This window comes from Plectrocnemia conspersa, unplaced genomic scaffold (genome assembly GCF_051122295.1).
Source record: "Plectrocnemia conspersa isolate PC_06_02 unplaced genomic scaffold, ASM5112229v1 ptg000010l, whole genome shotgun sequence".
Classification (NCBI taxonomy): Eukaryota; Metazoa; Arthropoda; class Insecta; order Trichoptera; family Polycentropodidae; genus Plectrocnemia; species Plectrocnemia conspersa.
This window is the reverse complement of record NW_028277174.1, coordinates 27,201,516-27,224,744: the sequence shown is the minus strand read 5'-3', so window position 1 is coordinate 27,224,744 and position 23,229 is coordinate 27,201,516. Positions and strand designations below refer to the sequence as shown.

Genomic DNA, 23,229 nt, shown 5'->3' with positions numbered 1-23,229 from the left:
GGATGAGGGTTAAAGTCCAACGGAGATGATCTATTGAATTTTTATAAGGTCGCTAGCTACAAACGAAAACAAAGCCACGTCTGGTACAAACGTCGTTATTTGCATATTTTAGTTATTATTTTAGAATCGAAAAAGCTTTTTATTACTGTTTGTGGATCATCTATTTGGGTAACTAATAGCCGAAAAAAATATTATAGTGTAAAGTACATGTTTCGTTATCTGATGCTGCCTATAGTGATAAAGCGTCATAAACAAATAATATACATGTGGGTAAAAGTCATACGAAAATAGTATATAATTGCATACCTAATTTAAATTAATACTGTCCAATATCATGTCAAAAAACATTTCATTTAGTCTCAAAATATCATATATACATTAAGGAGTTTTATCAACTTTTGTTCTTTGTCCAAATTCAAGCTATTCGCTTAAAGCAAACTTTGTAAATATTTGATTTCGGCATAGAACAAAACTTATATTCTTGAATCGTCCATTAAAAACTTAAATTGGTATATTAACTTTATTGTTCTTATTGTATATAATAAATTCTTTATTGTATCAACGTTAAGAATTTCTATGATTTTTTCATATTTAGTCATTTTTCTTATAGAATAGCCATAACCACAATTTTCAGTGGTAGTAGTAAACTTATATATGTTCCTTATAAAACAAAATACTTACAGATAATATGAGAAATAAAGTGTGTAGTAGATATTGAATAGATATTAAGAACACAATTAAAATACTTAAAATAATCATTGACAACTTAAGGGAGAAAAATAAAGTAGTAACCGACGAATTGTTCACCGTTTCATTTGAGATTGAAGAGTATGTAATATAATATCTGTTGTTAAGTTTATTATTTAGATCTTTGAGGTCATATAATATATCCTAACCTAACCGACAGATCCTCTTAATATTTGGACCTAAGATAATAATAGCTTTATTATGTTATATTCCTACATATAATGATATATGTAGTTTTTTTACTTCTTTTTAAAATTATTTCAATTCTAATGATGCTTAGTGATCAGGTGTTTTTAAACAAATTAGAATTTAGATCATATTTTAATATACATATAAGCGTACCATAAGTTCCAGTTTCAGAAAATTTCCGAGATAGTATTTTTTTAGCTGTCTCGGCTTAGAGATTCATAAATATATATGGAAGCATATACACAAAATTTATGAGTGGTAAAAAAATCAAATTGCTTTAAGTTCTCCGAGTTTAATTTAACCTATCACAAATAGTTTATTATCTACACAAAAAAAATACTTAATGGCACACTAATAATTTTAAGTATTATTTGTATTGTCTTTAATTACAAAATGTCATCTTTTATCATCTTCAACTAGCAATGTGTGAGAAAAATTCATTATGATTAGAATATTGTTTACCGTTTATTTCACATTGACATCTTGCTATTGACGATTAAAATTTAAGGGTGTTGCCATTACAAATAATTATAGCTCGAGAATCCCTTTTACTAGCGTGGTTTAGAGAAAGTTACAAAGTTTAATTTATAAATTAAAATTGTGAAACACTGATATAAATATTTACAATAAAATTAAATTTAGTCAAAATATTTATTTGCCTTAATTTTTTTATATATTTGGGTTAAAATGTTTTATTTTTGCTCGTTTTTAATTATACATTTGTGGTGTATTTGGCAACAAAGCGAAAACTTATTTATTTTAGAAAATTATTTGCTTAAATAAGATCTATAAATTAATATAAAAATACAAAATTTTATAAATTAATAATTGCATATAATTTAAAAAAAATTTTTTTTTTGAATTCTTGGAACTTTAAACGAAAAAAAATTTGTATAATGTATCATATCACTATATAATTGTTATTTTTGTTTTCAATTAACATGCTTATTATTTAACTGATTTGTAAAATAATAAGCATGGTAAAATATTTAGTTTTATTACTATGCAATATTTTCAAAATATTTAAAAGTATTACGTAATTTGTCCACAGAAAGAACTATATAATTTGATACATAAGAAAATATGAAGTAATCGTAAATTCACACAGTAACGCGGGAACGGTAAAAAATGTGCTTAAATCAATCGCATATTTATCAAGCGCAAATGTGCAAAATTTATTAGCAGTGAAAAAACTACAATTTGTATTAAGTGATTACAAAAAATAATGAGTGATATAAATTCCATACAAAAACCAAATTACTTTGTAAAAAATATTATTATTCTTATAGTTACTTTTTTACTCTAATAATAATGATAATTTAAATATTCACAAATGACTAAACATGCTGTATGTATTATATTAAATTTTTTTTTTAAATATTTTTTAGTATACAGTAGCGCCTTGACTTCCAAGGTAACTCAAATTAGTCGTATGTCACATATTTTTTTTCACTGAAATTAATTAAAATGCTGTTAACCCATTTAAATAGAGAAATAGAAATTGAAATCGTAAGTGAATACTACCAAATTTAATGATAGCTTATTTTTAATTTACAAACCGCTTATCGTGTCCGGGATTATATATAATTTTAATTCTGATCGATCATCACAGATTTTTCTAATCTCACGGAGCTAGATCGCACATATCTGGTATTGAAAATTCTCATAGAGAATATGTATTAAAAAGTGAAAAATACGTTTTTTGCTCATATATCGAGACAAAATAATAAAAAATACTAGCATCTTTAAAAACTCATAAGTCAAGTCGATCTTCCACTGTATTGTGAAAGCCAAATAAAGTCGAGACAAAATAAATATTATGTGTCCCCTAAATACCATATTACTAATAAAAAAATAAAAATATACTCTCTCTTTATTTTATATAAATTTTACATATGGTGTAAATATATAATATTAGGTATTGTAATTTATTATTTTACTTTATATATTTAAAATGGAATATAACTATTAAGTTAACTGTTTATGACTTGTAATTAAAATGTAAATTAATATTATAATGATTTACTATGTAATGTTTGATTTAAATCTCTTATTACAAATATAATTTTAATTTGTAATGTTGTACTATGTTGAGATATATGCACATATGCAATCTTTAAAAAGAGTAGTAATTATTGAGTAAATAACAGTTCACCAATCATTTTTCTTAAAAGTATACAAACACTGAAATTTCGTACTATAAACATATTATAATATTACATATATCATTGTTCTTAAAATTTATATACTACACAGGTTTAAGCCAAACATACAACAAATCCAATATACTTTTATATCAATACTACTTATGTTAGAGAAAATAAAGCATTTGTAAAAGTTACGTCTCTTTTACCTTTTGTATTGGCTCATTTTGTACAATAAGTTTATGTTTTACGCACGAGTTTCATTATTCGTGAACCTTTAATCTTCTACCGAATTATTTTCTTACAAGTTAAATAAATATTCACACACCTGGATAGAATTTAAATAGGCCACTCTTACTATCTCATTATTGGTAAAAAAAAAATGATTGTAATAATATTAACCTACAATAATAAATATTCTTTTCACGTCGAATTTTGAAACACGTTTTTATGGACCTGAACGTGTTAAGGGCATGATAAAAAAATCACACGCCCTCAAAATTTCCATAACGCGACAAATTTTAGCGATAAAATCTCACGCGATGACGTTGACCTTCCGAGAATTCTCGTTTATTTCGAACCGAAGACGGATCGATGTCAAGACCCTTCCCTTCAGGTACCCAAACGGGCAGATGATTGCTTAAATGGGGCGAAAGAATCGAAATATTCAATACCGGATGTACTTCCGGACACGTCGGAAGTCAATTTCGCCAGTGAGTGGCGGCTGGGAAATGAAAATCATCCGAACGGCGAGGTCTGGAAGGAGATTTTCATTTATGATAAAATATCAGGCCGAGGCAATAAATCACAACTTCTATGGCCGAAATGAAATCCCAGACCAATCGCGATCGCTTAAGAATGGCGCTGATTGGAAAACATAAATCAGCAAAATTAAAATTTTAAATAATAATTTGGAAAGTATATCGGACTGTAAACTTTTCAATTTATATATCGAATGATGCAGAGCAAGATGAAGTCCAAATGTAATTTCTGTATATTTGTAGTATCGATTTTGAGATTCACTGATTCGGTTTCATTTCATTTACCCTGCTGCTGTGTATTGTTTCGTTAATGGCTCATTAAGCAGATGATTACACGAATGGAAGAAAATAATCGGAATATTTATTGTCGAAAATGTTTACTGACAGGATTATATTTGTTATATGAAAATTATCCTAAATGGCAAATATAACCTTTTAATAATATATTTGTTATGAGCATCATAAGTCAGTGGATGTTAATTATTCATAAATTTATACTTATTTAATTATGTGAAAATAATAGGCAGCCACAATTTGAAATAATATATATATATATATATTGTATGCATCACAAAACAACGTTTTTAATCATATATTTATGCAGTAAACGTTCTTTACAGAGAATTTTGTAAAAAATGATCCTTTTCAACCATCCGATGCAATTTAGCAATTACTCCTTTGGGCGAGAGAATGCAAACAAAAATAATAAGTATTTTTCACCAAATAAATAATAAACGATTACTAAAGTATTTATCGCGAGAAATAATCTCATTGTTAGTCATTAGCAAAGGTAAAAGTTTTTAACGTGAAGAAACACGTTTTAGCTAAAAATGTTTTGTTATGATATTATGATATATAAACAAAGACATTCCATTATCACCTTGATCATTTAAAACAAAAACGACAGAGGGTGAGAATAGTTTGATCTTATGTTATATTTTACTAAAAAGAAAGTATATCTGTTCATATTTTAATCTACACCTTGAACTCGTCACCCATTGAGCTTACAAAAAGTCTACACCGATGTTTTAGTACAAACCAAGCCCTTTAGGACGGCGATCAAGTCTATACACTTTAATTATCAAACTTTAAACCAGATCAGTCTTCACTGCCTTCTAGTGCTAATTTGTGTTTTAAGACGACCCAAAACAATAAAAAATAAGGAAGCTAAAATATTGTTTTCTAATAAAACACATACAAGTACAATTTAATGCTTATTTAAGAAAATATTTTAATGATATTGATTCAATTAAAATACTATACTTTATTTACATTAACATTTATCCATTTCATCATTATTCATAATTGAGCCAGTTTGGGTTTAAGCCCATAGTATTACCATTATTATTACGTCGATTGATTGATAATTATAAAAAATAAAATATATTATTCAAAATACAAACAGAAGTAATGATAAGAATATCGAACGTATATCCGTATCATGTGCTTTAGAGCTAATGGGGGCATCAACCTAAACTTGCCATCTCTTTTTTTTTTATGAATAATGATGAAATGGATAGCTCTCGAACTGACTGCGTTAACGTAAATAGAGTATAGTACATATTTTATTTCAATGTGGTACGGTTTGTTATGTTCTCTTTTGAATCCACAAAGAATCTCTTTAAATAATAGTACAAGAATGAAGGTTGTAACGTGTATATTGTTGACAATTTATCCTATATATTAAAAAGTAAAAAAATTATGCAAAATCTATTTAGGTTATCTATTCTCACTAATATCTTGTTCACTGTTTACAAATATAGAATTTAAGTTTCAAGCTGTTACCTAAAGGACTAATGAATTAAGATTAATCAATATTAAAGACAACCATAGTAGTATTATACTATTTTTAATACTACTAGAAGTATTTAAAATATGCGCTTCTATAATTAAAATCTTTACTACTTATCAAAATATAATTAAAATAGTTTTTTTTTACAGATTTTAAATAAATTAATAACTATATAATATTTTCTATTAAAAGTTTTTACTATTCATTTTTAGTTTTAGAATTGTGTGATTAACACTTTTATTATTATGAATCACTGTTTCTAAATATTAGATTAGCCATAAAAACTATAATAATCGCGATTTATTGTAGTTCTACAGGATCTGGACTAAAAACCAGAACAAACTAATAAATATTTATCGCAAAATACTGACATTTTAACTTTATATGCCACTAACGGAAAACAAAACTTCTCTCACCTACTTTTTCCATCGTCTCAAAATGCAACTATAATTAAAAATGCAATAAATTATTTTTTTCAAGAAAATATTTTCAGGCGTGATTTTTTTCAGGAATAAATAAATATATTTAGTGATATGATCATTTAATTTATTGTTTCTTGTATTTAAATTTTTTATTCGCTTAAATTGTAAAGGGTTTTGAATTTTTTTAATTATAATCACAATTTTTTACATTTAATTTAGCTAATAACTAATTGTTAACATGAAAATGGTAATGAACCAGTAATATATATATATATATATATATATATATATATATATATATATATATATATATATATATATATATATATATATATATATATATATATATATATATATATATATATATATGTATATATATATGTATATATATATATATATATATATATATATATATATATATATATATATATATATTACTGGTTCATTACCATTTTCATGTTAACAATTAGTTATTAGCTAAATTAAATGTAAAAAATTGTGATTATAATTAAAAAAATTCAAAACCCTTTACAATTTAAGCGAATAAAAAATTTAATATTTATTTATATATATATATATATATATATATATATATATATATATATATATATATATATATATATATATATTATATATATAAAATATAATTACTATATCTGAAAAATTATTTATATTTGTGATAAAAAAACGTTTAAAAAAATACAATTATACTGACGTGACGACAGAGAGAGCAACGTTCATTCTTTGCTGAACACAACAAGAATGCGACAGCTAGCGGGACCTCGTCCGCTGATCATTCATATAACATTCAACAACATTGAATTTATTCTAAATACTTTTAATAAACTTCTACTGCAGCGGCTCAATCTGTGTCATATAACCATATGTTACGTCCACCAAATTAATATTGCCGCAAATCATTATTTTTAAAATTACTGAATTCATCAAGATCATGCTTTTTACAGTCATATAGTTGAATTTAATAAGTTTATTCAGGTATATATATATTTTCAGAGCTTCATACTAATCTCTAACTAAGCCTTCATAAGCAATGAAAAAAGTTTTTGCAAATAGGAGATATTTATATATATATTTAACCATAAAAATACGTTAAAATATATTAGTTAGAGATGGAACCATAAATTCATTTTATTACAAACATTATTTTGTAATAAAAACATCTTACAAATATTATCATTATTATTTATGAAGAATTTCAACTTTGTTAGTATTTATATATATCTACTACAATAGCTCAAAAAGTATTTTGGATATTAATATAATAATGTATAATAACATAGCTATGTCTATAATATATCATATAAAAATGTTTTTTCTTTCATATAAAATATACCCTACGTAACACATAAAGGAAATAAAATCTACTAGATATAGTATTTCGCTGGATTATGATGTTAGAAAAGCAAAATAATTAATCATCCATTAATGTTAAAATTATTTTGTATGTAAAAAATTGAAATGTGTATAAATTTTTCGTAATTAATTAATTAATAAAGTCTTTGATATACAGTATACATATAACACAAATAAAAAAAAATCGTAATCCAATTTTCACTAATAATATAATAGCGATATTATCGTGAATTTGCAAAGGAAGAAAAATTTAATATGATACAATTCTCCGTAGCTTTTTATTTTCACAAAAAAAAAATATCGGCAAATAAAAATTAAAAATATTTTCTTATTATCTATCTACTGAGACATGAGAGATTTATTATTTATATTAAATATAGCCTAAATAAATATTATTAATAAAACCTTTGAATCACGTCAGATATTGTAGTTAAAAGTCATATCGAGAGCAATATTGATTCACTAAATTAAATACCGTACAAATTTTTAGACGCAAATCATGCGTAAAAGGGTCTGCCCTTGTGTTATATGTACACATATACATATGTAAATACACGTGCGAGAATAATATGGGGCAAAACTTAATTTCGGCGATTTAATTAAAACGGAACGTTGCGCGTGAGTGTGACAGAGTTTAGTCTTACTTCATTCCAGATTATCGTCACTACATGGGGATAATTAAATGGGATGGCTAAGTCGCGCTGAGCAGAGTATCTGCCGCTAATAATGGAATAGAATTCCAGCAAAAACAAAATCATATACAACGTGCCACTGCAAGCTTTATGCTGGTGTAAGCTTTCGATTCGGCGTTATCGAAAATTGCAAAAGTTCCCAATACAGCGAGACACAAAAATTTAAAGACTATTTTATTTAAATGAAATGAATATAATTTAATTAGAAATAAATAGAGCAAAAACTTTTGAACTGTTTTATATAACAGATTAGGTAAATACAATGTAGAGATTTGAGTAAGGGTCAATGCGGTTTTAGGCTGAACAGATTCATAATATATCATATATATATGTACCTCATGAGGCAAACCATAGTTACATCATATTAATATAATACTGTACCATCTATTTATATACTAAAATAATTGTATAAAATTATTTTATTTTTCATCTTTAATTTTAACCGCTTAACGCCCGAGGACGTAAACTCAGGCATGAGTCCTGCGTCATGCTTTTTTTTTATTAAAAAATACTGAGATACCAACTAATTTGTCTCTATAATCAATGATGGTAGTATATATACTATTTCAACGTGCTATCAAATAAAAAATTAATTTTATTTTACTGCAAATTTTGGTAAAAAAAGTTGTCTTATCTCATTGCGATGCGATGCAATGAGACGTCACCTTTTTAGGGCACGTATTTTTATGAAATGTATGAACCATAACTATTTATTTTTATATACAAAATAATATTTTATGTTACACTTCTTAAACAGAAAAACTAATTTCAGGGTCAAACTGTTGACTAGGTAAACATAAAACCAATCCAATTGAAAGAAATCGAAATATCCCGCTTGATAGTACATAAATTAACAAAGTTTTTCAATCTAAAATTCTGTATGTTATTGCAAAATAAAAAAGTAAAATCATTACGGTATATATATAGATAAATTGGATAACACAGTAATCAAAGAACTTCCATAAAATATCATCCATTAACTAACGAGCATTTTTACCAGGTATTTGCTATTTTGAAATTTCCTCACCATTTGGAAAACCGCAATGATTCACAGATTAAGAAATTAGAAAAAAAAGCTACAATTCGGATAAATTATTGCCGTATAAAAATAATATTATTGCAATCTCTGAGGAATAAAATCATGAACGAATAAATATGTATTTTTCATTCCTAATATTTTGTGTAAATTGAAAATGGTTGCAAAGGTTATAGATAAGTTATTAATAATTAAATAATATATATGCTTAAATGCTTCTATACATTTTTGTATAAACGATTTATAAAAAATATCCGTTTATAATATAATATAATTTTCACTCACCAAATTTTTCGGCGTCCTATTTCTGCTTACAACTATCACAGACACATTTATTTTCATCATTACACTTATTAACCACACTTTATCACTATTTATATATATTTCTATTATTTACACTTAACACACAACATTAATCAACATTTGGAATTTCACAACTTGTGCACATGTATGCTATATCTTTCCATATTACATGTGCAAAATAAACACGACATTTTCTTCTCACACATTTCTTCCCACTTTTTTATTTTTATTGGCTGATGGTTTTTAAGCTTATCCGAAAGCTTTTCCGGTGGACCGACAGCACGAGAAAGGCAAGATGTAGAAAGCGGTGAAATGTTTTCAGAATCGATAGATTCTACTGAATTCTGCATCCAGCCTTACTCAAAAGAAAATCTTTGAATTTAATTTTACTGTTACGATCAAAATTTTGATAAACACTAAACGAATAAAACAATGCACATTAAATGAAAAAAACAATAGAATAAACAAAAACCTTTTTTGTTTATTCCATTGTTTTTTGAAATATTGATTTATTTATTATGATTTATTATTCAGGTATTTACACGAAAAAAAAATCATGGAAAGGTTTGCTTTGATTTGTAAACATTATTGAATTTGCATAAAAAGTAATCAACTTTCACCTGAAAAAAGTTAAAATTTGTCTAAATCTATTTCTTGACATATTTTTTCGAAGTATCTGTGTCTTGATTATGGGATTTGTTGCAGTTATGAACTATACCCATTAAAAAATAAAACTAAACTACTTTTTCAGTACACTTACTGTCACATCGTTGCATTGTGCATTTTTTTTCTATGTGTTTGTATTTGTGAGATATTTGCCAATGATATAAATTTGTTTCCGAAACTATTATTTCGAACAGATCATCGTCAATCAATGAATTGGCTACTTCTTAGATGTTTTCAGTTTTATTGCGAAAAACTTGTTCCACTGGAATACCTTCGAAATCTTGATTATCGCTTGTTGGATCAAATTCACTTCAGTCTTTTGAGATAATATCACTATCACACTTACCATCACTAAATAAAAGTAAATTCATCACACCAGTGGCGTAGCGGGGCGGGCCGCCCCGGGCGGCACTTGCTTGGGGGCGGCATATTCGCGATGGGATCGTCTAATGTGGTTCTTAACCCTGAATACACTAAAACATATATAAATCCACGAATAACAACAGCTTAATAATAACCAATTTATTATTTTAAGAAATGCTGATTTTATGACCCTGCAAAAAATGTATGGGAGCTGCGGAAATTTTAAGGATCGCCCAGGGCGGCACATACCCTAGCTACGCCACTGCATCACACGCGGTCTATGTTCACGTACACTTGAATTAAAACCACTTTCGCACAAATCACTATATTCACAAACACTGGGGGCGTTGGATAACGCGTCTTGAAATTTTTCCAAAAAGGTTTCATCTCTTTGGCATATTTTGGGCTGATTAAAAATATATTTTTTTTAATTAAAATCACAATCAGTGACAGAAGAGTAATTTTTGCGATACGTTTAAGTCGATTGTTCAGAAGAGACTAAATATAATGCATTCCTTCGATTATAAAATACATTTTTATCTGTGTGGAATTACAGAATTCGGGGTGCGTCATATATTCTAATATATAAATTTTTAAAAGGTATGTTTCATAATCATAATGTACATATTAAATATATTAATTAGTTTACAGGTTATAGGGAATTTACTAAAAAATATAATTATTTGCTATTATTCTGCGAAGCAAAGCTCGCCAAAAAATCCCCGGGTGGTAAGCTGTTTTAACGACATACTTTTTAATCTATTTTTATATCGAACTTAGTCTATGAATTTTTGTGTAGTACATACTTATGTATGTCTGTACATAGAAGTCAATATGTGTCTCTTCAGCAATTTTCTCGGACCGTGTAATTTACTTTCATACACTCGCAGACGGAGAGAGTTGTATTCAAATTCACCTCCGTTTTTCAGCGTTCGCAAAAAACATCGTTATTTAACGCCGTTGTATACTTTCGTTAATTAAATTTTTACAACGTCACACCGTCAGTTGTCGTTTCAAATTCATTATAAAAAAAGAGAATAATTTAGAGCGTCGCTCATTTGAAACCCGGAGGCGTATGAAGCATAGGAATACAAAATAAACAGATACATACTATATAATACGTGCTTAATCCGAGACAGGCTTAAAAAAATGGAAAAGTTCATTCATATTCAAAAAAAAGTGAGCGACATTTTTTTCAGAATTTCTTGGAGTCTTAAAGTCGTATTATGTATTATTTTTATATACTCGTATAATTATTAAGGGATTGCTTTGCAGATACAAATCACAAAGAACATATTTCTTTTTCGTTCAAATTTGTATAAATACGACAAAGTAAATTTTAATAATAACGCTGGCAGGCACGACAAAGGGAAAGGATGTGCTCTGGTGGGCAAAGGGGATTAATCCGTTTTGTAGATGGCTCAAGATTAAAACGTAAGTCAAGTATGTATTCGTAGATATACGTATTTCTAAAATACGGGTGTGTACATGACTGTGGTTAGAGTTGGAACATATCAAATTTACGAGAAATATGAACTTACAAGTCTCTGAAGGCAAATATTAGAGGAAACATGCCAATCTCATATACTAGACCTTATAAGTTTAATGCGGATAAGTGTCAGGTATATTAAATGCAATAAATTTTATCTATATATTATTTAGCATATATATGTACATACATGCTTTATATACTAGTGATATCGCAAAAGAATTTTGTAATATATTTTCTGATTGTTTGATGACTCGTAAATCTCTACTTGGATTTTTGCCAAAAAGGAACATATCAAAATAAATTGCCTTAAAATCATATATTAAAAGTGAATTAAGCTTTTTTATGTAATACATATAATTTAACACCAAAATATACTAACATGCTAATTGATATTTAAAAATAAATTATTTCATTGCATATAATTTTTTAATGTATAATTTAATGGCAAAGACATATTTACCTAATAATATATGGTTTGTATAATATTTTAATAAATTTATTACTATTGTTTATTTATTGCATGCGAATCTATACATATAGTTAGTACAATATTATGTTGTGACATATATTCGTTCCGCGTGATTAATCTTTTAACAAAATCTCTGACTTGTTTTGCCAGGAAGTTTTGTAAATCTCTCTTAAGCAATGATCCTGAGTATATGGTGGGTGCATTAAACAATTAAGGCAATACGCAACACTGAAATGTGTGGTTTTTATATTGGTAAACTTTAGCTTTTTTTGAGTAACTGTGAGCAGTACTTAGTGGAATCGACTTGCTTTGGTGGAAGCAGCTTATAGTGCATGAAACCCTTCTTTTTGATTGCGAAACCGGAAAAACTAATTATAATTTATTTCACTATTAAATATATTATTTAAAAATTATAATTAAGCAAAATAATTAATCATCAGTTAATTTAAAAAATATTTTTTATTTGAATTTCTTGTAAATAATTAATTAATAAAGCAGTGTTTTATATACAGTATATTTTTACTACTAACATAAAAGCGATATTATCGTGAATTTTCAAAAGAAAAAAAATAATATGATACAATTCTTCGTAGCTTTGTATTTTCACGAAAAAAATAAAATAAAAGCGACATATAAATGTATTTATTAATATTATAAATAGTATAAATAATTACATTTAGATGCCGCTATTAATCAGTAGCTATTATATGTCAGAGAATCTCTGTTGGCGTGTCGAGTTGTCTCAGACTAGTAACTCTAAGGTTGCGGGATCGAGCCCCGGCAGCGTCACTCAAATTTTTATTTATAAAAATGCGCTATTATTAAAAAAACGACCCCAGTTGCAGTGACATTTGTTGATTATAAATTGTATAGCACATGATAATTTATAATTAAAAATAATATATATGTCACCGATTCCCAGACTTTCTGTATGGTGGTTAATACCTACTTGTAAGTATTCATTATGTCTGATTGACTGAATCAATTAGTAAAGATTTGCCCGTTGTAATGCATTGGGCTTACGCCTGTTAGGTTACAATAGAAGATAAATTAAAATAAATAAGTAAATTATAGGTGAAGTGATTAGGACTTAATGTATTCCCGTGATGCTATCTGGACATTCGTTAATGTCTCTCGTGTCAATGCAGTCTCCTGAGTTCATGGTGTCTTTTTATAGGACCAAGTGTCACATGTTTTATAATATTGAGTCGAGACAGCTCTGGAAAATCATTAACGAGAATTTTTGCAAGCCAATGCATTGCTTTTTGGACACACCACTGAAATGTGTTCACGCGTTGAATAAAAATTAACCAAGAGATCGGTAACTGAAAGGTAAAAGGACAACAGTACTATGCGCAGGGTAGAATGTATTATCTAACACGCGTCCTTTCCTAACAAAGAGTAGTTTTTTTTGAATGGTACTGATGGGTGCATTATTTAAAATTATTAACGCTTATTAATCATGAGATTACTTTCGAGTCATGTTTTCCTTTGTTTAAAATGTTGGTTAAAATGTCCTCTAAATTATAACTGATTGTACAGGTGGTTGTTACCCTCATATATTTATTTAAATTTGTCTATAGCAAAGGTAAAAATTAATATTAAAGAGCACTTTTATTTTTGAATAAATTTACTCATATTTAATTGTACATACTTTGCGGAAATTAAAATATTAATTAAGCAATAGATTTCAATAAAACATTTTCTATAAATATTAATGATTATGATATTATTAAATAAGCTAAATATAATATTATACGAATTTTATACAACCACTTATAAAGTTAGCCCTAACTGAACACGATTGAATTTTTACCATAAGTTGAATAGCAAATATAATAATAAAACAAACTTGAGTGGAAAACTTCACAAATCATTTTTTTTCATTTAAATTCTTCGTCTAATATAAAGAAAACTTTTATTATTTTTTTCCATTAAGAAAACTTTAATTGAATAACTTGCATAATTTTCCATAATACCTTCCACACCAAGAAATAATCCATAGTGGAACTGTATTGTCAATTTCAGATAACACACACAAAGCGCAAAATCTAGTGCACACCCACACACATGCATTTATGTATGAAGCGTTATCTTATGAAATTCGATTCGTGATAATATAGGTCTATGTATGTATTGGGTATACATATATCCGCTAAATTAAAGCAAACATATAAGGGCTTCTCAAACATTTCCGAGTGATATTTATTATTTAAATCTAATTTCGTAATGCACGAGATTGGCGTTTGATGGCTTTTTTACGAGCGCTCCTCGCACTTCAGATAACGATATACAATACTTCTTGCTCCTTTTACGTATCACGTATTTACGGCTGATTTACGTTGTATGTTCTTCCTGTTTTGATGAGTAGTTTGTTCAAATATTCATGGGTTGAACGATTTTTACACGCTAATTACTTTCTGAGCCGATAGTTTACGTTTCGCAACTCAACTGAAATCTGTATCCGAAAACATAACAAAGCTTTTGCTTCTATTAAATATTCAACATTTGGTTTGCGTGCGGCTGGCTGTAAAACACCCACGCTCTGTTAAAGATTTTTTAATTGTTTTTTATTAATACTTAATAACCGGTAAATTTATTTTGCAAATTAACACGACTTATTGGATTTTTTTAATGAAACTTTCATTTAAAAAAAAAATATTAATATAATTTTTTCCGCAAAGTATATTAGAGTATTAAAATAGTGTGGCATTTTTTTCTTTTAAAAATTGTGCGGTGTTTATTTAAGGCTAATATTTTTATATTATTTCAGTTATATGTATATACATATTATATATAGATACGGAAATAAATTGTTTGAACCGTAGTTATGCGTCATAGAATTTTAGGTCGTCTTAAAGCTTTAGTTCTTAGTCACTCGAGGGTGATGATTGTGCTTAAAAAAATCGGACCATTAAAGTGGAAAGGCTGCTTAGCTGCTTAGTTCCAGACTTGTGTCAGGCTAGCAATTTAAGCTTGTCTGGGCGCTACGCAATTGCGTTACAACAAAGTAAACACAAGCAACAACTACTAAATAAGTAGAAGACACCATACAAATATCACAGTCCAAAATTCAATATCGATCTATATTTATTTTTTATTAAATCTTCCGTTGTAACATAAGAGGCGTAAGCCCAATTCGTTACAACGGGAAAATCTGTACCTTCTGAGTAAGTCAATCAAACATAATGAATACCAACAAATAATTATTAACCACCAGACTGAGAGTCGGTTAACTATTATGTACTATAAAATTTATAATCAATAGATCTTAATAAGAGCGCATTTTTTATATATAAAAATTCGAGTGCCACTGCGAAGCTCGAACCTGAAACCTCAGAGTTACTAGTCAGAGGCGCTATTTCATCCTTTTATAAATTTTAAGCCGAACAGTTTATATTAAAAAGTCAATATGCACGACTCATATTTAATTTGAACCTAGGTCTTTCAGATATTATTCGCCGACTTATAGCACTGGTTTATCGTGCTAGTATAATTATATTACATTAACAAAAAACAGTGGATAAAAATAATAAATAAGTGATTCTCATTTGGAATTTTTAATAAAAATATAACTATACTATATTAAAAAAAATAATTAAAACAGATAAAATAGCATGGGTTAGTTCTATAAATCAAAATTAAACTCAGCTATATTTTATTCTAGACTTTTAACCGATATTAATTTTTCTAATGTATTGAACATATGTATATTATGAAACTATTACAGGTTTGTAAAAGCTAGTGTAAAAATATATGGGAATTAAAAAAAAATAGTTGGATTATGCAATAAATATCATAATCACTAAAAACAATGCTAAGGAACAGAAGCAATATTTAAATGCTGCAGATCAAAAATAAAATAAAAATAGGATTCCAAAGAACACTTTGAAATATAAAAATATACTAGATAGAAAGATCCGTAGAGAAATAAAAAATAAGAAAAAATATCGTAAAATATAATTATCAAAGGAAATGAAGTTTCTGAAAAATCTTACGTAACGTTTCAAAGTGAAAATTTTAATCAGAATGACTTTATTTATAATTTATCTACTACATGTTATTTATAGCTACAAGATCTGATTATATACTTATATATTTATACACAATTATTTTTATTAGATTAAAAATATATTTTTGAAATAAATATAAAATTTCTTTTACATCTATTATATTAAAAAAAAACTCTTTTTACAAATTTTTGTCAATGTTATTTTTTTACAAATACATTTGCGAAAAAAAATGTTTATAAAATAGTGTTTCTTTGCAATTTTATAAGCTTCTATTTTTTCAGAATTTATGATAATTTTTAAATGATTCGAAGTTTGATATAAAAAAACACAGTATACTTTTTTGTTGCATCTAGCTTTCATAGACTATGGAAATAAATTTAAAACAATAAAAAACCAAGAGATTAAAAAGGCTTAGGACGCTTATGTTACGTCATCAATGTTAATTAAGATAATAAACAAAATAAAATTACGCCAAAGAGTGACACAAGGAGACATATTCTGTCTGAAACTTTTCCCTTTGAAAGATGTGTGTACAACTGTTCACTTTGAAAGATACTGGCGCTGAAAGACGTTTTAAACAGTAAACAAAATATTCAAGTAGTTAATTTAGGGCAATCAATTATCAAAAAAATATGACAAAACAAAAATCATGTGCTGTAACGAAGCAAAAAAAATTAGAAAGGGAGAAACAATTTTTTTCGAAAATAATATTAAAAAAGTTGTTTTAAAAACAATAATCATAAGAAATGCTTTATAATAGACATTAGAAATATAAATATATAATGTCATACTTTTTTATAAAATTATGGAACGAACGTTAATAATAAAGTTGAAAACCACTGTAGGGATATTATCTTTTGGGTGCAAATCTGAGACATGTAATTGTTTTATGTTACAAAATCTACCATTCAAAGAAATTATATTTATAATATGTTTTAATTATAACTGTCATATATAAAATATTTATATATTATATTTTATATATGACAGTTATAAATATGGTAAATAAATAGAATTATTTAAAATTGTAATCCGAAATCTATGTTTATAATTAAATATATACTGAATACAGTATATTGAACGTATTTGACTGAAGGTAGAAGGCAAACTGATACTTTCAATAAACAAAATCAATTTTTCTAGAAGATCTTCTTTCCTAATCGTTCCAGGAATAACACGTGCATCGTACTTTTCATTACTCACAAAAAAGTATCGTGGGATTCGAAATATTTCTTCTTTTTCAATCTCTTTATTTTTAAGTGATACTCGTACTTTAAAAACAACGTCAAAAGGTTTTATTGTAAATACAAAATAATCCATTGCCGCAATAAATCGTTATCTGTTTCATTCGGAAATTGTTTCGTCCATTTTTTTATCATTGCCGACGTGACGAGTTATTTTTAACTGTCCGCTTGTTACCTGATTGTATAGCAAGCGGGTACGGGTTATTTGAGTGTTTTCGACTATGCAGATTTTATTAAAAACATTAAATCTACGAAATATATGTCTCGATTTTAAGGTAAATTTTTTTTAATTCCCGGGACTCGTGAAAAATTCCGGGATCTCAACACATAATCCATAATTTCAATCTAAGCTCGTTCATATTTTATGTCAGTTTAAGCAATTAGCTATAATAACTAAATAAATAATAAATAAGTCTAATCTCTTTTAGGGAAGTTGTAATATCATTGTATTAAATAATATATATATATATATATATTTCTTCGTTGTAATATAAACGTTAAAAAATCAATACTTGTATTAATGATTGCATATACATATACGTTTTTTTAAATTAAGTCATCATTCAGTTAATCGACAAAAAAACAACTACTATTAAAAAAATGCACTTTGCAAACTGCATTAAAAATAGGGACGTGAAAAATCTGTATACACCAGGCGCGTACGGTGAGATACATTTCCTTTCGCTTGCTCGCGTGTAAAGTGACGAGAGTGAGTGAGAAATAAAGGCGTGCGTTACATGCGTTCGGCAGGACCATTTCTCATTAAGTCATCACACTTTTATATTTCCCCGACGGTGAAAATTTTAAAAATCGAAGCATATATTTTAGGGAAAAATAGTTTAATTTAATATTAATTAAGACATTATTAATAATAAAAAATAGAATAATTGGAAATGGTACTCACGCATATGCTTGAACCTATCCTCCAGAATAGTGTTGCAATGGTCGCAGTTTAAGGTGCAGTGAGGTCTCCTGACCTCCAGCAATGGGCTGACGGCCCTCCTCGGTGAAGAGTCCGAGCCTCCGCTTCCAGGAAGGGCCAGCGACGACATGGTTATTCATAAAACGATTAACGTGTGACGAGAAACACAAACAACCCTAAAGGCGGTCCTAGCATGTTGGGCTATTATTACGCACCATGTTTACGCCGAACATGTACTGTGTATTTATTCGCACAAGTAAATATTTTATACACAATAATATAACACAACACTGTTTGTATCGAACGTTTATTTGGAATGGATCTAAAAATATCAGAATAAATTATTATAAAGCTTTTTTGTACACTGTGACACAAAACATATGAAATGAATAATTGGAATTCATGCACCATTCAAGAGCTGATTTTTAATAGAATTGTAAAATAAAGTATGTACTATAAATCTGACAAAATAGACTAATATATTTTTTATATACATACATACATATAAAATGTATTTATTTAAAATATATTTGTAATGTAAAGTTTTATTTCACATCATCAAATTTTTAATATAGGTGGTTAAAATAATGCTTATTAATATTTTATATGAACTAGTTTATGTATGTTTATATTTTTAGCATAAAAACACAAAGAATGTATAACGGAAAATTTAAATATAACAAAATACGTATTCTCTTGAAAACTAATTACATCAATAAAAAAACAAAAAATATATTTTTTGTTACTTTCAAAAAAATATAATTAAGTCCTATTGGCTTTAAGTTCAATTAAAAAAAAGCAAAGATTTTATGGTTGAAATAATGTTATGAGAAAAATATACATAATTTTATTTTATTGTAGAAAAACGTATAATTTTGACTCAAAATATTATTTTAAAGATGAATCCCATTACTAATAAATAATAAATCAAAACAAAAATTTGTAGCATGAACCTTTGAGATGAAAACTAAATGGAAAAGAAGATAACCCAGACTCATATCGAAAATAATACATTTTTAATGTTGAGCTACAAAACTAAATATTTAAAGACATTATTTGTAATTAATAAAAATATGCAATTATGCAATTTTCCTAATTGCTGAAATAATTAATTCAAATTTTAACTTTTCTTGATTTGTAAGAAAATAATTTGGGCTTTAATAACATCATTAATAATTAAATAAAGCGACAATTTTTTGTCTCGAGAGAACACCCAGAATTGCACAATAACCACACATGCTTTCGAAAGCCAGCAATCACCATAAATATATATTAATTACAAAATAAAACTTTGTAAATTCATTTCTTCAAAGGTTTTAAAACTCAGCAAGATCAATTAATATTTGCTTGTAACTATCCTTTGTAACTATCGGAGGGTCGCTAACGTAAATCATTAAAAATAAAATATTCTACACTTTCTTAGTCTCAAGTTGCTTAATCTCCTATTTGTTCAAGCTAAGATCTACCTAGTTAACGGTTAAGTCATTAAAATTTCAAATTTGTGAAAGGGAAATAACAACGCTGTTTGACAAAAGGCGTAATAACAATGAAAATTACGTAATAACACAGACACTCTATTAGCCGCACTATTAATGACTATAAAACATCTGTGCGTAAATAATTCAATTGACAATGCGTCTAGCCTGCGTAAAAACTACTATCGAAATCCACCCCTTGCATTATGCCCTTCTAGATCGTTGCAGGTTTATTTAATTAAAGTATGAAAATATTTTGTTGGTCGAATATGCAGGCAATGCAATTGACTAACCAACATCTGTGAATTGATGAAGACGTCTCGAATCAAGAGTCACTTTATCACATCAGTAGACAATCAAGCGATCATACAATTTGAGACGATAGATAACCAGACCGAGAACGATAACAAACAACAACAAACAGGAAAGACCTTAGAGGACAATAAACGTCACTTCGTCACGAAAGACTGTAAACTACTTTCTTAAAACCTGCTTAAGAATATATTTAGAATTATCTTGATGTGGGTGTTTTATTTGAATTACACTGTATTACAACTTTTTTGCTCAAAAATACCGACAGACATTAATATAAAATTTAATGTTAAACCCTAATTATAATTAAATAAAAAATATTTTTGTTATGTCAAATAAAATTTCGCCCAACACTATTTTTAAGGAACACACTAAAAATAACTAATTTTTATTAAAATAAAATCACTACAATACGATTCCGTATTTTTAATTTTAAATAAACACATTCGATAGTATATATTTAATAAAAAAAATAATTAATATTGTACCATAATATAAAATATTGAATTTTAAAACGTCTCTTTAATAAATAACAATGTGTACCTCGCATGAAAAAAAATTATACTATGAATTTTATAGATCACGACAAGCTTATAACAAGAAAAAGCCGATCTTCAACAAAACAAACTTTTAAGGGTTGAAAAAAGAAAAAAAGTGTACATTGTTAACTTCTTCCATATACTGTGAGAAAAGAGCTTTTGAACTTTGTGATGGTACATTTTTTGCTTTCGACGAAAATTACTTCTCGGAGTGACGTTTATTTTCGTCACGCTGTAGCAAATCGAAGTTTGTATAGTGTCTATTCAATATCAATAAGCAACAAATTACAGTCCATCCTGTATAAAATACTACACACACAAACACACAAATGTAAATATGAACAAAAATGTATACATTGCAAATAGATTTCGTCGAATATGTTGAACGTTCGACGTGCTTTTATTTTCTGTAAAATTTATTTTATATTTATAACCGTCTGTGTTTGTTTTGTTTGTTATTGTTTGATACGTTATTACCTCGTGATGTTTATCCAGAGTTTTTAATTAAGTTAAAGCTTAAGCTAAATATCTGCGTCAGAAATTCGAAACTAGCGTGTGGTATTAGAAAATTTAATTTTGAGTCACAATGCATTTTCAATAGAAGATCCAATATTAATTTCGCTTTAAATTTTATATCTAAGCCTTGCACCGAGAGAGAGCTTTAACCAAGGTTGCATGTTCCATTCATGCACGTGGAGAGTTTATTTGCACAATGGCCCTGTCCATACACTGAAACAGAAAGACTGAAAAGCTTTTCACAAAAATGATTTTCAATAAAAAATGAAATTCTTTTTAAAAGTATACAAATATAAACGGAAATTGTAAAGCTTTCATTTTATAACTTTTAATCTTCTACATATTTTTATTCTGTTTATCTGTGTATATTTTTTATGCTTTTAATAAAGCAATCTGTTTATGTATATGGCACATCGATCGATTATATAATAATATTTATAGGCGAATAACACAATTTATATACTAAAAACAAACAAGCGTATATTTTTAGATGTAATCCCTCTTTGTTGTTTGTAATGCTTTCTTATTCTTATTTATTTACTGTATTTTTCCTTTAATGTTATGATACAGTGTCTTTTTCTATCAATGGTTTACATGAAGAGAAAAACAGCTTATATTTATAATGAATTTGGAAAGAGGTGTATATAATAATAAAAGCATTTTTTGAAGAACAGCGAAACTTTTAATTTGACTTTGTTAATAAGCATATTTTTTAAAGTTACTATATATTTGTATCTAGTAATACAAATAATAATTTTTAAATTGCTTTGTTGAATTTATGACATTTATTTCATTTGTTTTGCTTATATTATATATAAACATATATTTTTTATATTAATTTCATAAAATCAAGTGAGTGTTACATACTTTTTATTGATTAATTATAATATATACCTTGATGTACTGTAGTAAGTATTAAAAATATATACATATATATTACAGGTATATGGTCTGAATTTGCACGAACGAAATTATTAGTATTATACATACATATATTTCAGTACATGGCTAAATGTTGTTTTATAAATTTGTTTACCACCCTAAAATTGATCTTTCGAGCTAGGTAAAAGGCAATTTGAGAGACTGTCAGAATTTAACACACGCATGACGCATAGGCTAAAGGTAAATGTATAAAAAAGGGTGACATATAAAGAAATGGAAAAACATAGAAAATTTCGGTAAAGTGCCGAACATAGACAGATAATCTCGAAAGCTCTGGCTGTTTGCAGACGCTAGAGGCTTTCGGGTCAAGTTGGGCAAAAAACGTCCTCCAAGTCTCACAATGCCTTTGACACTTTCAAAAGATGAAAAGGGAGGTAGTTTCCTTGAAATTTATTATGAAGAAAAACTGCGCCACAAGGTATATATGTATATATGTATAACGAAAAGAATTATTATGCAGTAGTGTTCCACTTTGGTTGAATGTCTTATATTAAAAATGTATTCCTTTAACATTGTTGCTTTATACGTCAAAGTATTAAGTATTATGAATTTAATATACGTTGTTAAAAGTTGCTTATGTAAATTTGTTATTTTACAGTGAAAGGTCGAAGGTGAAACTTTCAAACACAGAATGTGAAATGGCATCAATCGAGATATTTATAAAATTGCTTTAAAGTTTATAATACGTGTATATCTAGGAGTATTTTTAAGCATAAATCGATAAATTTAATATATGAATAATTTATATATTTCTATTCATAATAAAAATATATTTATAAGCATAACTCAAGTCATTGTTAAGTCTACTTAAAAATT

The 23,229-nt window shown here is 27.1% G+C and overlaps 1 protein-coding gene across 1 annotated transcript in view; it reads right to left on the bottom strand.

Moving 5' to 3' along the window:
- LOC148231221 (receptor-type guanylate cyclase gcy-28-like) overlaps positions 1 to 23,229 on the bottom strand; it is a 122,737-nt gene that overhangs the window by 94,061 nt on the left and 5,447 nt on the right. The window contains exon 2 of the mRNA XM_088194824.1: positions 18,612 to 18,951. Within this exon, the coding sequence (XP_088050950.1) occupies positions 18,612 to 18,759 (148 nt within the window). The 5' untranslated portion in view covers positions 18,760 to 18,951. The remainder of the gene's footprint in view (positions 1 to 18,611; positions 18,952 to 23,229) is intronic.